General features: G+C 38.5%; 1 protein-coding gene across 1 annotated transcript; it reads right to left on the reverse strand.

The window, feature by feature from the left end:
* Positions 1–8,646: 8,646 nt before the first annotated feature.
* Positions 8,647–15,427, reverse strand: si:rp71-39b20.4 (potassium voltage-gated channel subfamily V member 2). Its single transcript, XM_017431339.3, has 4 exons — positions 14,674–15,427; positions 13,207–13,840; positions 11,874–11,999; positions 8,647–10,469 (listed from the first exon to the last, which is right to left on the reverse strand). Exons 1-4 carry the CDS (start codon positions 15,198–15,200, stop codon positions 10,146–10,148), a joined length of 1,611 nt encoding a protein of 536 aa, XP_017286828.1. The 5' UTR covers positions 15,201–15,427; the 3' UTR covers positions 8,647–10,145.
* Between the last annotated feature and the right edge of the window lie 1,827 nt (positions 15,428–17,254).

Here is a 17,254-nt window from a genome sequence, read left to right on the forward strand (position 1 = left end):
TAATCATCAAAATTAAACGAAATAAACATTTGAAATATATGAGTTTGTATGTAATGTATGAATATAATATACAAGTTTCACTTTTTAAATGGAATTACTGAAATCAATCTACTTTTTCATGATATTCTAATTTTATGACCAGCACCTGTATTAGTCCCACACTCCAACAGCACTACCAGCTGCCACTGTTTATAGCATATTACATTTACACAGGCACAAACTATTCCCACCATTTATTCTTAAAAAGCCACTCTAGCAAATTCACTTGAAATGTATTAGAAGTACCTAACAGGTTAAGGACCATATGATTTCTGTTATATTAAAAAAAAAAAACTAGAATTGAAAGAACTGCTTACTTTTTTTAGATTGCAAACTAACAAAATTCTCAAAGGACTGCACACAAAATCAAGTTTATCTTCAGTGCTCAGTCAGGCAACAGGCTGTACCTCTGTTATCTGACTGATGTTTGGCTCCATAGCTGCAGGCAGCAGTCAGGCAGTTCCCACAAACTCATTATTATTCAAAGACATTTGGAGATGACCAGAGCTTAAAGGGAAGTCATCAATTTGTCACAAATATGACTCTCATAATATTATATGTCTAATGGCTCAACTATTTGATAACATGCTTGTTCTGACAATGTTTCAAGATTGGATTTAGATCTGTGAGCTGCATCTATTTTAGCTTATTCAAATCTGGGTCATAATAAGCAGTCAGTATCCATCAGTACTCTAGTTTTAGTTGATGGTGACAATATTATCAAGCAATAATCTTGTGACCTGTAATACTATTAGGCACCTGTCATAAATTCAAGTGTTTTTGTTTTTGTTTTGGCTTTGTGTCTTGGTGCCTTGTTTTCAGGGGTTATGTTTTTTTTATGTTTCTGTTTGAGTTTATTGTTTCTTTTATTTTATTATTTAGTCATGTGGGTTTTGGTTTAGTTCTTGTTGTCTTTGTTTCTTGTCACTCTCCACTTGTCCCCAGTCAGCACTTGTTTACCTGCCACTCCCATCTCCACCTGTCCGCAATTGTTATCACTCACCTGTGCCCACTTCCCATAATTATCCTCTGTTCTTAACACCCGTTCATCTTCTCCACTTACTCGCTGGTTCATTGTTGCTATTTGTCTCTTGTCCCTCGGCTCTTATTGTCGTATTTCGGATTTTGTTACATTTAGTTTTGATACCCTGTCAGCTTTTTGTTTAAAAATAAAATTTTCATTTTTTTTTTATCATGAGTCTGCACTCTGGGTTTATCTCTTTCTCCACCGCCCGTCTTGATGACACCAGCATGTTTCACTGGACAAACAGGACACGGTTCTGCTTATAGATACATGTCAGAAACAAATGCATTTTATCTCAAGTTTGAAGGACAGTCAGTAACATATAAAAGAAAATTCTTTCACATATGAAGTACATACTGTATGAGGAAATGCTCACATATCCTGTTGAAACAAGACATTTAAATACACTATAAAGAGACATACCACATTAAATCAAACTAAACCTTTTCTGTTTTAGGTCAGTTAGAATTCCCCAAATTATTTGTATTTGTTAAATGCCTAAATGATGACAAATATTTATAGGATTTTTTTATTACTTTCTTCAAAATCACAACTTTACATCCATTTTCTTAGTATTTGGTAGATTTGCCTTGAAACTGTATGACTTGGGTCAAATGTTTTGGGTTTCCTTACTACTACTACTACTACTTTATTTATAAAGCACTTTAAGTAGCTGCGACAAAGTGCTGGTACAGATAAAAATCAATAAACATTCTGTCATGAGGGATGGAAACGGAGGCGAACCCAGAGTGCAGACTCATTTATCAAAAACAAAAACTAATTTAGTAAATAAAGAAAATAAATAAAAACAAACCGCTGACGTGGCAGCAAACTAATCTTAACAAAAATCCAAAGCATGGCATGGCAAGGCAACGAGGAAACAAAACATGGATACAGCCAACGACAAACAATGATCCGACAGGGTGTGAGAGAAATGACCAGGTATTTGAACACTGGGGTTGACGAGGTAAATGGAAACAGGTGAGTGGGGATAATGGCAGACAGGTGGAGATGGGCGTGGCAAGGAAGGCAGAAGAGTGACAGGGGAGGAGTGAATACTGAGAACAACACAACCAGGAAAAAAACCAAACTGAAATAATAACTCAAAAACTCAAATCCTCACACATTCAAAGTATTGAAAAGACAAAAGACAACAAAAACAATAAAACACAATAACAGAAGTCAGAGCAAAAGTCTCAACATGTGTTAAAAGCCAAAGAATAAAAGCGGTCTTAAGAAGAGTTTTAAAAGTGGACAATAAAGGGGCAATTCCATAATGTAACGGCAAATCGTTCCATAATTTGGGAGTGGCAACACTAAAAACTCTGTCTCCTCAGAGAGGTAAGATGTGGCAAAACCATGTAAACTTTTAAAAACAAATAAAATAATCTTAAAATGAACTCTAAACTGCACAGGCAGCCAGTGTAGAGAAGCCAGGATAGGGGTGATGTGCTCCCTCCTCCCGACTCTGGTTAAGAGACAAGCAGCAGCATTCTGGACCAACTGGAGACACCTGAGGGAAGACTGGCTGACTCCAAAGTAAAGAGCGTTACAATAATCAAGCTGAGTTGTAATGAAGGCATGAATTACTTTTTCAAAATCTTGTTTTAAAAGAATTGGCTTTATCTTTGCCAGCTGCCTAAGATGATAAAACCTGGACCATCACTTCTGTTTTCTTGTTGTTAAAATTTTGGAAATTTAAAGCCATCCAGGCTTTAATGTTTTCAAGACACAGAAGTAGGGACTTGAACGAAAAGACTCCTTTTTTAGTGGCATGTATATCTGACTGTCGTCAGCATAACAATGAAAGGAGGTCCTATGTTTTCTGAGTAGGGGACCGACAACCTTCTCACAATAGTTTGCTGGAATTTTGTCATTTGTTGGTGAAGATTCGCAGTGATCCAGTACATGGTAAATCCAAAAAAGGCTTAGAAAATAAAAACAACTGGACTTCTGTTCTGTAGCTGAAGACGTTTTGCTTCTCAGCTGAGGAGCTTTATCAATTCAAAAAGCAGAGAGTGTGCAGTTCAAGCTTTTAAAGTTGAGATATTACATAAAGTAGATTTATTTATTTATTTATTTATTTATTTATTTATTTATTTATTTCGAACAGACAGTAAAAACAATCAAAAAAAGAAAAGAAAATGAAATACAATGAAACAAACTTAAGAAATAAAATGTAAAACAAATTATTCTGCCCATGTGACATGCAAATTTTATATATTCTGTTCGAAAAGGAGCAGGTAGAAGATACATCTTATAATGTCCTGCCCTTTTCCTACTTGTCAATTTATTATCAATTAACTTTCAGAACATCAAAAAGAAGACAACTTGTTTCCATTTTACATGATATTCAACTATGTACAATTATTTTAAATACTATTTATATCATCAATTACATTATAGACTATTAAACAGTCATCTCTTATATCATATTTTGAAATGATTTACATTTCAAATTCAGATTTACATGCAGATTACACCCACTGTCCTCACAGTAGAAGTTTGTTAGAGTCTTTGTATGCCAGGCTTTGTTCACTTTGTTCAAATGTAAACAAAGTGGCCCATTTTATCTGTTCACCTGCTTTTCCAGATAAACACACCCACAACAAAGTTCTGACCAATCACACAATAGTTGACACATACCGGTGGGAGAAAAAGTTCTTCCCGTACCTTGTATAGAGAAGGGGCTAGGAGAACAAAATGACATGATTTTTGTTATGCAACCACATGAGAGAGAGACAATTTCTCCACTTCTCACAGAGCATAAATCCATCCTCACAGTTAGAATGGTGTTCTTGAACTTGCAAGCTTCCCCTTTTTCTTCTAAATGTAATGATGGTCATTATGACCAAAGTTTTAGTTTCATCAGACCACAGGACATGTATCCATAAATGAAAGTGTTTGTTACTGTGTGCATTTACAAACTGTAATCTGACTTTTTTTATCTTGTATTCGGAGTAATGGTTTCTTCCTCACCGAGTGGCCTTTCAGTCCATATTGGTACAGGATTGATTTCACTATACTGACACGCTCTGACCAGCATCTTCATAGTCTTTTGTTTTTGTTTTAGGGTTAATAAACACCAAAATACGTTCATCTCAGGAACACAGAAACCATCTGCTTCCTGAGCTGTATGATGGCAGGACATTCCCATGATGTTTATACTTGTGTATAATTATTTGAACAGATGACCCTTCAGGCTTCTGGAAGTTGTACCCAAAGATGAACCAGAGTTATGTAGGTCAGCAATTCTCTTCCTGATATCTTGGCTGATTTCTTTAGATTTACTAATAAACTCAAATGTTAAAAAAAACTAACCTATCAGAATCTTCCAAAGCCATGACATCAACATCTGGGCTTTTTAAAATTGTTTAAAGGCATGCTAATCTTAGGGTTTGTAAATGTGTAACTTCGAAGAAAGTAAGGAAAATGCCCCAAAAAACTTCTCTCTCATCTTCTTTTGTCCCACTCTGTATTATTACCAAAACTGTTGCTTATATATTTTAATTTAATTGAATATATTTAAATTTGTTTTTGTTCTTGTAAAAATAGTCAAAAATAGGAAAGCATGTTGAAAAATAATCATATTCATTTTTATATATTGTCTAATGAAGTTTTAAAACCAAAAACAGGATTTGAAAACGCAGTGCTTCAAGCCCTGAGGTGCTTTCTAAATGTAAGCACAAGTCTATTCCGCTCTATATTTTAATGAATTAATGATCTCAGGTAAAAATCTAAACACAGGTAGCAGAACAGAACAAAACCAGTTTTCTTCTAGGAATGTCACTGATTATAAAAAAACTGAGAGGACAGGCCTTTTATCTTAAAGGGAGCAGGTCAAATACTAGGCTGTCCAATTACTGTTACAAGTACCATTGTCCAAGTTGTAATAAATAAAAAAAAAAACTATACTTTTTTATTGAAGAAAAGGAATCCAGTAAAGTAGCCTGTCAGCATGAGTGTGTGCATGGGATCAGACATTTCTGTGTAGAACAGTACATGACTGACTTTTACCAGGTGATCCAAGTGCAGATCCCAGTAATCCTTGACCGTAAAATAAACTGTCACTCCTGATCCCTGTTGGCACACCTCCTGCTCTGTGCATCTTCAACTTAAGATGTGTTTCTTCTGCAGGTACCTTTTTTGGGGAACAAGGGTAGTTTTCTTTTCCCTCTCCATTTCCACTGCATTTACTGTGGTAATTACAGATTATCAGTGTAGAAATTTAACCAGAAAACAGAGGGAGGTTGTTACGGCCCGGTGGCCTTCGGTGTATGTTTTCTTTTTTCCCTCCTCCTCCTTGTTCAGGCTCTGTTGTGGGACCATTGGATGCAACCCTTTCCTGTCTCTCCTTCCTGGTCGCCGCCTACAGACGTCGTGATTGGCTGGCCAATTGACTGCTCCACCTATCCCTGAGGAGGCTTGCCATATTTAAACCCTCACTTCCTTTCCCCAGGGCGGCTGTTCCTTTGTTTGAACAGTGCGCCTTGTTGCTGACTGTGTGCCTCTGATTTCAGCTTTGTCGCTTTGTTAGACTAGATAGTTTAACGTGTTGTGACTTTGTGTTTTGGAAGTATCTTGGATTTGCTTGTTGTCTGGTACTTCTGTGCTTTGTTTGGTTTTCAGCCCTTACTTAGACTTTGTTAGTGAGGGACATTTTTCTTTCATGTGCTACCCACTTGTTTGAAGTTTATGTTTATTGTAACTTTACTTTTCACCCAATTCTTTAAGCTCAGCAAGAATAAACTCTTTTCCTTTTCACCACCTAAAAGAGTCTGGGAGTCTTAAATGTCACGTCTTTACTCCTATGGCCGAGCTGGGACGTAACAGAGGTGGTATTTCTTAAATTATCAGGATCTTACAGAGTGGTTTGGGGAGCTCTAAACATTTCTGACTGGTGAGACCCTAAGATTCCAAATGACAGTCCATTGGAAATATGTAGAGAGAACCAAGGCTCCATGAGTAGCTCGTGAAGGCTCGCCGCAATTTCAACCTGGCAGACTCACCCAGCTGACCGGCATCACTCATCACGGATCCTCGCTCCCAGCTGACAATCGCATCCAGGTGCAGGATATAAGGCTCCCCGTCCACGGCTCCTCCTGCTGGCCAGCCAAGTCTCGTCCCACCGCCTCCCCGATCTCCACCCTCGCTTTCTTATGCTCCTCTGATCTCCCCTTCCTCGTCCTCCACGCCACCACCAGGTCCGGGTCCCGGGGGAAGACTACCCTAATCTCTCACCCTACTTTGATCATTCAAGCTCACAGCGGTTCTCTGCAAACTCGTCTTCTGCCGGGGCCCGAGCGCCAAAGACCTCCAGCCAATAAAACACTCTAATTGTCTTTATTTCTCCGTGTGAGTCTCTCCAGGTTGAAATAGACTCATATACCTTCTTATACCAGAGCACTTCCTTATAGTGCAAATTGTGAAACATTTGTCCAGTGTTAGCCTCAGTCCCATTAATTTCTAAGGTAACATTAACTTTGTTGTGAATTTGCAAAAACTACAGTTCAGATATTGTTCCCAAAACAATAACCATGAGTTGTACACACACTCAGAGAAAGAATGTAGCAATAGGAGAAAAAAATCTTTGTCAGTTTGGAATAAATTTAGCATTGTGATCTGTGGAGCCCCGGTTATTCACATCCACTGAAGAAAGAGGAAGCTTTCAATAAAAGGTTTATACTTAAAAACTGTTCACCAAAACAGCAGATTGTTTTAATGCATGTTCATTTTATTGATGGAAAACTAACAGATCTAAAGACTGGTTTGATCATTTGCTGTTGTGTAATGCCTGGGACACTTTTAGTTTAAAATATTTGCTGCTTAAAACAGAGTAATAACACTGATCATTACAACAGCCCATTACAATTCTAGATCAGTAAGTTTCAGCCTCACCATTTAAACAGCTGATCAGGACTTATGCTGTAGCATGTAGCATTTAGCTGTCGCTGCTGCACTCTTAAAAATACCATCCAGCTTTAAATTCCATCATGAATAACTTTACCAATCTTATCACTGAGTGTTCTGACATGCTTTTATTTTTAGGCTGTTTTACTGCATAAAAAAATGTGTAAAACTCGTGTTTAAAGTTGAAAATGTTCCCTGTTGTGGGAAAAAAAAATAGCTTTTTCAGATATTCTAAAATTAAAGCTTCTGATCTGATGTGTGGAGTCAGCTCTGATATAAACCAGAGTTGTAGTAAGAGTGGCACTGAGAACCAGACACGGAGACGGAGTAAAACGTAAGTGTTTTTATTTACAGATGGAGTATTTACAGTGAAGGATAACCAGGAGGACCTGCAACAGCATGAAGGAGCAAGATGAGTCTCTGGCACAGTTGGGTTAGTTTGAATAGTAAGAGGTTTCTTGAGAATAATAGTCTTTATCTTACAGGTCCAGTGAGGCGGCACGGCGTGGAGGCGAAGCAGGCCGAAGCACAGATAATCCAGGACGGAAGGAGTCCAGAAGCAGGTAAGTTCCAGGAATGCAAAAGTCAGCGAGCAAAAAGGCAACGCAACCTGAGATGAAGTAGAAGCACAAACAACAAGGTTAACGTAGCCATGGGCTTAATAACCAGACTTAAAAGGCTGAGACTCTAACCCATAAGGCTTGATGCTCCAGCGAAGATCTGGAACCAACTGGAGGTTTAAATACTGGTGCTGCTCATTAGGTGGAATCTGCTTCAGCTGGGAAAGGAGGATTACTGGTACTGCCAGTAGTGCTGAGGCAAAACTCCAGATCCCCACAAGTTCTTCTTACAGAACAGAACTGATTACCAAAAGTAAAGAGGTTTCATGTCCAGATAATGTTTTTATGCTGTTTGTCATTGTTGAGGTTTATAGACGATGAGACTGCAGTGTAATTGAAATGTCTTAATAGATGATCTCAAGCCGGTAAAATATTAATTTTCGCAGTTATCGATGACTAATAGTTGTAGGATCTTAATATCAGCTGACTGCTGTAATCTGAAAGCCAAATGTTGCAAATTTTGGTTTGCTTTTCTTTACAGTTTTGCTTGTCTGATGATGATGGGAGCACTTAACTGGAAATGCTGCTCCGAATGAGTGAAGATGGATGTAGTATTTCCCCTTCCTCCTGTTGTTCAGAATTGAAGCCAAAAAGGCCTGTTTTTGAGAGTGTCACCATGTTATATCGTTGGAGCCAGCACCTGTGCATGATGCTACAGCAGCAACGTAAAAGCTATGTGAGTCAACAAAAATCAACACCAGAAAAAAATTGCCTGAACTGTATTTTTATTTTTTAGTGAGCCAAATGTCCCATTTGTTTACATGGAGGAGCAGGCCATAAAAATTGTTCTGCAGCCAGCAGTATAGCCATAGACGTGTTAAAATGCTAGACTCGGTAAAGAATCCAGAAGTTGAAGCCAGATCAGGTACAGCGTCCCCACAGGGTGGTTCCAGTACGGTGCGGTCCCCTCATTTAAACAAATGTGACTTTACTTTTCTTTGTCTCATTTGTCTCTATGTGGCCCTGTGATGGACTTGCAACCTGTCCAGGGTGTTCCCCACCTCTTGCACAGTGACTGTTGGAGATAGGCACCAGCTCCCCATGACCCAGAAAAGGAGAAGAAGGTAGAAAAAGAATAGATGGATGGATGATATTAGGTATTTCATGCTTAAAAGAAAGGTCATGATTTTGATTTTGTGCAGGCAAGTAAGTGGGACCTAAAGCTACACATCTCTAGTGTGCAGACACTGGTCCCAAAGATTCAACAGGATCTTGCTGGCTTCTCCTTCCTGGCTTCAAATCCCAACAACAAGAAAAGATGGGCACACTTAGTCTAGTATTGTAATGCATGTCTTGATTGAAACCTGCTGGACCCTTTTTACAGTTGCTGTCATGTTGGATTTTTGGAACAAGAGTCTGTGCACCACGAATGTGAAGCTTTAAGTTGCACCTACTGTTCTGCACACAATCACAGTGTTACATGACCTCTATTGTAGACATTTTCTAAATAATTACAGATAAACATATTACAAAAAAATTAATATTTGTACATAAAACAGCACGGTAAAAACTACTGTATGCGACAAGTGTCAACACCTGAAAAAAAATGATCTGAGGTGGGATTTTTTTATTTATTTATTTTATTTATTTAATTTTTTTTACAAAGTTCCAATTATTTACATGGAGGGGGCAGAACTTAGAATTTGTACTGAAACCAGCCTGCAGGGAATGCTGATCTCAGTCTAACTTCAACATCCCTGTTTCGGTCTGAGGTCTAGATGTATACAGCTTATGGCACAGCTGCTGTCTGACCAGTTTCAACATTTCAGCAGCTGAGGAGAAGCAATAGGCCACACATCAGGGATTTAGTTTGCCTAATCTACCTTGACCCTCAAAATGTAGAAGAAGCACAACAGGGCTGAATTTACTAGGGTAAATAATAAGCAGAGTAAAAAGGTCCTGGAGCCAAAGTGAAATGTGCCTATGATGCCTTTGGTGTCACACTAAGTAATTCTGACAGGAATGTTCTTTTCTGACACATAATGCATTGTGTGTGGAGGAGTGTTGCATTGATATTGAAGCGACAGTTTGTTTTCTCTTAACCTGAAAAGGCATAAGATAAGACTTTCAAAAAGCTGATAATTGCCAAACTTTTAAAAAGTTTAAAATCAAAGTCATTTTTTTTGTTTGTTTTTGTACAAGTTTTTAAAAAAGTGAAGTACCCGCAGATAAAGAGTAGTTGTGTAAAATAGTTCAATAATAGCACTTCTAATAAGAGGAGTTTTTCACAAGCATAACTTCTAAGGTTATATTTGGAAATCCTTGACATGTATTTAAGTTTAGTCAACACTGGTTGCAGGCGGCGCTATCCTTGGAAGCAGATAACAAGCAGTCCACTGGAACTTTTCTGTCCACATGTCAGAAGAATGATTTGTCACTAATAACACTCAAACAGAACTAATTAAAACTGAGGCTTAAAGCATAACTTGGCTGCTTCCATAACCCCTCTTAGATTGCTTGGCTCAGCTCACATAGACTCAGTATGGGGTCCTAAACTTTCCAGACCCAGGGATAATAATGCCATTTAAGGTTAGCCAGGAAGGCAGCGCCTCTCATTCTTCAATGTCAAAATCATAGTCATTATATCTTCCACTGGGTCGAAAGTGAATCTCATCATCAGATTCTTCTGGTGGGGGTTCGAAACATCTGTCAAACTTGCGCCTCAAACGCTTCTGAAGCTGGAAAGTGCGCTCAGTGTTTGAAAATGTGTATTCCTGTTCCTTAAGTTTGGCGTAGTAGTCTGAAAACTTGTTGAACAGAATGGAGATGGGCATTCCATTGAGGATGATACCAAAAGAGATGCAGCCAAATGCCACGCAGCGGCCAAGATAGGAGACAGGGATAACATCTCCGTAACCAACCGTGGAGATGCTCACCTAGGGAAGAAAAGAGTAGAATCACCCTACATGCTGTTTCCCAAATCTATGACACAGCTTCTGTTAATCACGTGAATGCTGAGTCAGCATTCACACTATTGTTTTTATGTTTTATTTATATTTTTTCATACATTATTTGCAATCTACTTCTATATACTTTGTGCAATTTTAGCCATTTCTATTATATATAAAAATATTTAGCTCATTCAGGAGATGGGTGCTATGACTTTTAGCTTTTGAAACTTTTATACTGTTCAAAAAATGTAACTATTAACAAATATTTTCCCATAGAAATACATTGACAAAGAGAGGTTCAAAAACACTTGTATGGATAGAAGACAGCAAGGAACCAGGGCCCCACCTGGTAAGCCATTGTAATAAATAGATCATGCGGCTAAATGAAACAATCCTTTTAGAGCTAAATTATAATTATATGGATTTTTTTAGTTTAAGAAAAGATTTCTAAAGTGGATCTAGAATACAATTTATTCTGGAAAAAAAGGAAACAGAGTTCACTGCTTTGTGGTACTGAAATAAAAAAAAACTCAAGGCATGATTCTGCTTAAAGCTGGTCTGACAAGGCAGGCATCACAAATCCCTAATCCTTGATACACAGCGTGTACTGCACAGCTAGATCATACTGACACACCTTCAGCTAAGCGTTTCATCAGCGTTGTAAAGACGAGCAGCTTACTAAGCTTCATGCCCCCGTTAACTGATCCAGAAGAAGTTGAGCGCCAGCTGTAAAGGGTGGTCACCTACTCTGAATGCTATAAACATTACTGAAGCCACTGATTAGGAAATATGCAGTGTAATGTAAGATGTTATGTGAATACAGATTAGATTGTCATTTTGATTGGCTGTAACAATAATACTAACCAGGGAAATGGCATCTTATGTGAAATGCAATGTGAATGCTGAATGACTTAGCTGAAATTTGCTGAAGGAGCTAAAACTGAGTTGGTAAAGCTAAAAGAAGCAGAACCTGAGCTAAAAGTTAAAAGTAGCAAAATGCTATCTTAAAGCACCAGAAGATTTGCTAAAACTATCAAAACGCTTGCTAAAGGTGCCAAAGGATATTTTTAAGGAATTGAAGTATGTAAAATTGTAAATAAAGGTAAATGTTTTGAAAAATATATAAGTTACAAAAGACAAAAGTTGGAGCACCCATTTCCTGAATGAGCTGAACGTTTTAATGGCTAAAATAACTCAAAGTTTGCAGGAGTTAGACTGCAGAAAACGTATAGAACAAAATCACGTAAACAGAAAAACGATGTGAAAACTGAATCAGCATTTGTGCAATAAAAATGGTAAGTTACAGTTGCTGTTTTTTATATTATTTGCTAAAAATAGTACACAATTATGTTCATAGTCACAAACTTTACTTGTTTGTCCCTGACTCACCGCAGCCCACCACCAGGCATCTGGTATGCTGCTGAATGGTGTCCCAGGCTGATCCACCTCCACAGAATGCATCAGGGCAGAGAAGGTGAAGATGCCCATGGCGATGAACAGAAACAGACAGCACACCTACAGTATTACAGACAACGACAACAGTTATACTTGCAAGATACTGAAAATGAAAATGTATGTGAAGATTTAATTTTCTTTTCCACCATTTGTAAGATCATCTAAGAATTTAAGATCTAATACTATTAACTATGTTATCAGAAAATAAGCTGCGTGAATTTGACAGGCTGTGCCTATGGGCATGAAATTCTATTAAGTGTTTAATAGGAAATATTTACTTGGGAAAGTTCATTTTGTGTTTAGCTTCATAACATCTCTGTGTTCAATTTATCATGTACACAATGTTAGCAACAGAACCTCTGTGTTTTGTGGATTTGACTAAAATAGCTTTATTCTCAACCATTGCTGTAAGGCAAAGGTGAACGATATCTTGTCTAATGTCATTTGTCTGTTTGTTGTCAAAATATCTCATGAACCACTGGACAGATTTTGATTAAAAATATTTTATTCATCTTCAACTGATTAACTTTTGGATTTCAAACTAATTTAAGATGGCCACCACAGCCAACTGACATTATAAAGTACAAAAATTAGGTATAATTGAGTCAATTTTACAAATATTGACCTAATATTTGGTGCTATAGTAGCTGAGATTGATCCCCAGCATATATTCTAAGGGCAAGCAGATTACATCGGCTCTTTGTTTAAAACTTTGCCATTCACTATTTGGAGTCATCTCTGTCTATTAGCAACATATCTCATGAAACATCAAACTGATTTTAATGAAACTTTCAAGGCACTGATTGTTCTTTTACAGCTGATTAACAACTATCCTTAGAAAAGACAAAAATTATTCAAATTCTGTTACGTTTACAGATATTGTGCTAAAATTTGGTGTGATTGTAGCTGAGAGTCATTCACAAGACTTACTTCAAGTGCTACTCATTACTCAGAGCGTGACATCTTGCAAAACTGAGTGAGATTGTACATAAGTAACATTATTTTCAAGAACTGACCAAACCAGCTAGAACTTATCATCGTTTCTGGCATGAAAGACAGCAAGCGATATGCATTCCTTGATTGAATGCTAGGTCTTTATTTTTACTTAAAATTCATGTTCTTTATAAGGAGCAACAGGAAATAATTTGGAAGTTCACAGCACTTTTGATTAAAGCTGGAAAATATTTATACCAATCTTTAGATATAAATAGATACATATAAATATGTCTGTGTCTGTATTTGTGTGTGTGTGTGGGGGGGATCATACTTGCTCAGAGCACTGGCGGATGGTAAAACCAAATGCCCTCATGCCTGTGGAGTGACGGGCAAGTTTCAGGATACGGAAGATGCGCATTAGCTTGACCACTTTGAGCACTTTGCTGACTTTACTGACCCTGGACATGGCCTTCAGATCTTCCTGTGCACTGGCATCTTCTGAATCTATAACAAACGTTTCAAAGATGATCTGGATGAAGTACGGCATGACAGCCACCACATCAACAAAGTTCAGGGCACTTTTCACAAAATGCTTGATGTTAGACGTGGTGACAAGCCTCAAAAAATATTCTAGAGTGAAGAACAAGATGGAGGCAACCTCCACCCACTCCATATATGTTTTGCCAGCAGCTTTGTACTGCCTGAGTTCATTGACTGTATTCATTGTCATGGCAACGATGGAGATAAGCACAAAAAGACTAGAAAATACAGCAAAAGATTTGGCTGCTAGAGAGGAGTAAGGATTCTCCATCAAGTCCCAAAGGGCCTTTCGAAAGTCTCCTAGAAACATGGTTGTGTAGCCTTCGTCATCCTGATGAGGTTTAATCTCATCAATCAGCTCCTGGTTAACCTTCAGTTGGTCTCTGATGTCATCCACTTTTTCTTCAAACAAAATACGACAGCACCTAGGACAAAAGAAATTTGGCATAAATATGCTTTTCTGACCCATGCTTAACATACACAGACTAAAGGCCTTAAAGGAACGCTTATCGCATGCTGCTGTCTATGCCAGAGTTTTAGACTAAAATCAGATTATGCAGCCATTTTGGTCAAACCTTGATAATAACATTATGCGCAATCTTATGTGATAGCTCGCATAATCTGCTAGTGCCTTCAGTGTGTGTTGAGAATGATTATCATCTATACCACACCAAGTTTTAGCTCAATATCTGTAAAATTCACTGAGGCGTAGCTATTTTTGCGTAGGCTATGTTTGACTAGCTGTGATGGCCATCTTGAATTGGATTGACTCCAAAAGTTGATCAGTTTTAGATGAAGAGCCAATAACTTCTTTTTGAGAGTTTCATTAAAACCCATCCAGTGGTTCTTGACATATTTTGCTAACAAACAGACATAGTTGATTTCAGTGGTCAATGGCAAAGTTTGACATACAGTTCTTGTGCAATCAGTTAGAGCTCAGAGTATAAGTTGGAGATTAGTCTCAGTGACTACCACACTATATTTAGCTCATTAGCTATAGTTATACCCTTTTTTCTGTCTGCTAAGATCTCTTTGCTGTGGCAGCCATCTTGATTTAGGTTGACTTTGCAGGTTATTCAGCTGTACATGTCAACCCAATAATTACCTTTTAAAAGTTTCATTTAAATCCAGTCAGTGAGTGATTGATTGCTAACACTACAGACACACGAACACGAACTAAAAAACAATATTGCTTCTCCTTTGCGTTCCCCGGCAGGCAGTATTAACTGTAGCTCACAGTATAATCCAAGCAGCATACCTTGGACTGTCCTTCAGTTTGAGCCCCCAGAATGACATCTCTTCCTCAAAGTTGACAGGACAGAGGCTGTCCATCACCCAAAGGACATTGCTGCAGTAGAAGTGAAATATGTAGTGGAAAAACATAGGGTCCCTATCAAAGAAGAACTCATCGTTCTGAACATTATAGTCGTCACAGAGTGTCTGACGCTTAACAGGATCATTGCACAGAGCAAGGACTCCAATTCTGGTTTTTGGGTATCTGAGTGCCAGATGCTTTGGGATGTGAAATACCTTCCCACCCACATTCAAGTTGACAATGTTTGATCTCCTTGGGTTTGGTGCGTCTTTGCTCTTATTTTTTTCCACAACAGGGGTGTCAAGGTTGTCCATTGAAGTCCATGGTTTTACTGAACTGTCCTGTGAAAAAGGAAATTCATTCTCTTCCTCTTCGATGCTCTGTGAAAGACTTATGTCTCGTTTTATGCTTGCAAAAAGGCTGGAGCGACGTTTTTTCAGCACCTTCAGCTTGGGCCTAATGCTCGCCATGGTGCCAGCTCTTCAGCAGACCAAGAAGCAGAAAGGGTCGGTGCTAACTTTGGTTCCAGTCAGTGAAGAACAATAAGAACAAAAATATTCCTGAATATTTCCATTTGCTGACTGTTTCCCAGGAAAAAAAATACCATCCAATGTTTGTAAAGATAAAGTGAAAGAGAGCTTTTCAGTCAGGGTGCAGGAAGATTAGCTGTGTGAGTTTAAGATTCAGTGCCTTCTCTGATTCTTTAATCCTATTGCTGTTCTTTCTGTCCCAGCGCAAGTTAAAAATACTGTTCACTGGGATTAGTGCAGCGATTTAAGGCTTTGACTTCTCAGAGAGCAGGAAAGGCAGAGAGTGGTGTGATGACATTATTACACAGCTAACAAGGCTGACAAACACTTTGACACAGAACGTTCAAACTAATGATACTGATGATAATGTTTGTCCTGTAACTGGAGGGTTGCCGGTTCGAGCCCCTGTTCTGTCAGTCTCGTTGTGTCCTGGGGCAAGACGCTTCACCTGCCTCGCCTACTGGTGGTGGTCAGAGGGCTCGGTGGCGCCGGTGTGATGGCAGCCTTCCTTCTGTCAGCCCGCCCCAGGGCAGCTGTGGCTACAGTGTAGCTTACCGCCATCAGTGCATGAATGAACGAGTGAATGATTGTAGAGTGAAGCGCTTTGGGGTCCTTGGACTAGATAAAGCGCTACACAAGTGCAAGCCTTTTACCATTTACCAATGATACAACCAAACTGAGAAAAAAAGCATTTTCTGTGAAAAACACAAAGTGAATGCATAAATTACATGCATAAATGATATTTCCTACTGTTTGGGAAAAATGAAAGAATTATCTTAGAAAAATATATCAACTTCTTGTTTTCCTCATGCCATATGCCGCTCCATACCCTAGCTAATGTGGACTTATGGCTACTTTTAGCTGAAATCGTCCTAACCCTCACCCTAACCCCATAACAAAAAACACTGTTACAGGGTTGAATCATCGTTACAGGGTTGTTCTTAAGCAAGCCAGTCCCTTTTCTCTAAGTGTTATTTCATGAAGATTATTTTCAGATTGGGCCTATCAAATGGCTAAATCAAATGCAGAGAGGCAAAGAGAGTACAGGGCGAGAAGAAATGCAGATTCACAGAGAAGGGAAGAATACCTCAGGAAAGCGCATGAGCGATGGAAAAGAGATAAAGAAGCAGGGAAAAAGAAAACAATCAATGACCTGAGTAAAAGAGCTCAAAAACAAAAGCGTAAGGAGTGACGGAAGGCTAAAGAAAGACAGAAAAGGAATGCTGAGATGGAAAGCTGTGTGCCTGCCGCTCTAACTCCTCCACATACTCCTGACAGTAAGATTGAAGATGCAGTGCAAGCCAGACCAGAGTCCTCACGGTGAGGGAAATGTGGTTAGAAATAATGCTTGGTTTAAATTTAATACACACACACACAAAGCCATAGTGGTCAATTTTGCACCCTCGTGTCCTAGTTGCTATGTCATGACTAATGTTACTACTAATCAGTAAAACTAAGAATCCCTTTAACGTTGTTTCATTTTAGTCATTCACAGCGGTGGAAAGTAACGAAGTACAAGTATTTTGTTACTGTACTTAAGTACAATTTTCGTGTATCTGTACTTTTTTTTAAGTAGATTTAATGATGGATACTTTCTACTTTTACTCCACTACATTGTACAGTAAGTATCTGTACTTTCTACTTCACTACATTTCTACAAAACCGTTGCGTTACTCGTTACATCCAAGTCGCATTTCAATATTTTGATTTGTTCGTTAGTTTGAAAGTATCCAATGGCGAGAGAGGAATCGGTCCACTGAACCAATGCAAAGCGAGAAAGAACCATTAGGCCCTCCCTCAAGAAGAGCAAGGCAGGGCAGCACCTGCAGAATCCCTAACACCCAGAATGGAGTCCAGTGATAGACAACCAGAAGACCTGCGCCACCCATGGCCTTATTTAAAAGATTTATTTGAAATAACCGGGTCAAGTTTACCTTAAAGTGGCCAACTCTCTGCTATTCCTGTATCGATTTGATACAGTAGAGGCTTCTGCA

Source organism: Kryptolebias marmoratus, linkage group LG20 (genome assembly GCF_001649575.2).
Source record: "Kryptolebias marmoratus isolate JLee-2015 linkage group LG20, ASM164957v2, whole genome shotgun sequence".
NCBI lineage: Eukaryota > Metazoa > Chordata > Actinopteri > Cyprinodontiformes > Rivulidae > Kryptolebias > Kryptolebias marmoratus.

Coding starts and splice junctions, on each gene's coding strand:
- si:rp71-39b20.4 (XM_017431339.3), bottom strand. CDS start 15,200: ATGGCGAGCATTAGGCCCAAGCTGAAGGTGCTGAAAAAACGTCGCTCC. Junction 12,000..13,206: donor TCCGCCAGTGCTCTGAGCAA/GTATGATCCCCC, acceptor GTAATACTGTAG/GTGTGCTGTCTGTTTCTGTT. Junction 10,470..11,873: donor ATGCCTGGTGGTGGGCTGCG/GTGAGTCAGGGA, acceptor TTTCTTCCCTAG/GTGAGCATCTCCACGGTTGG.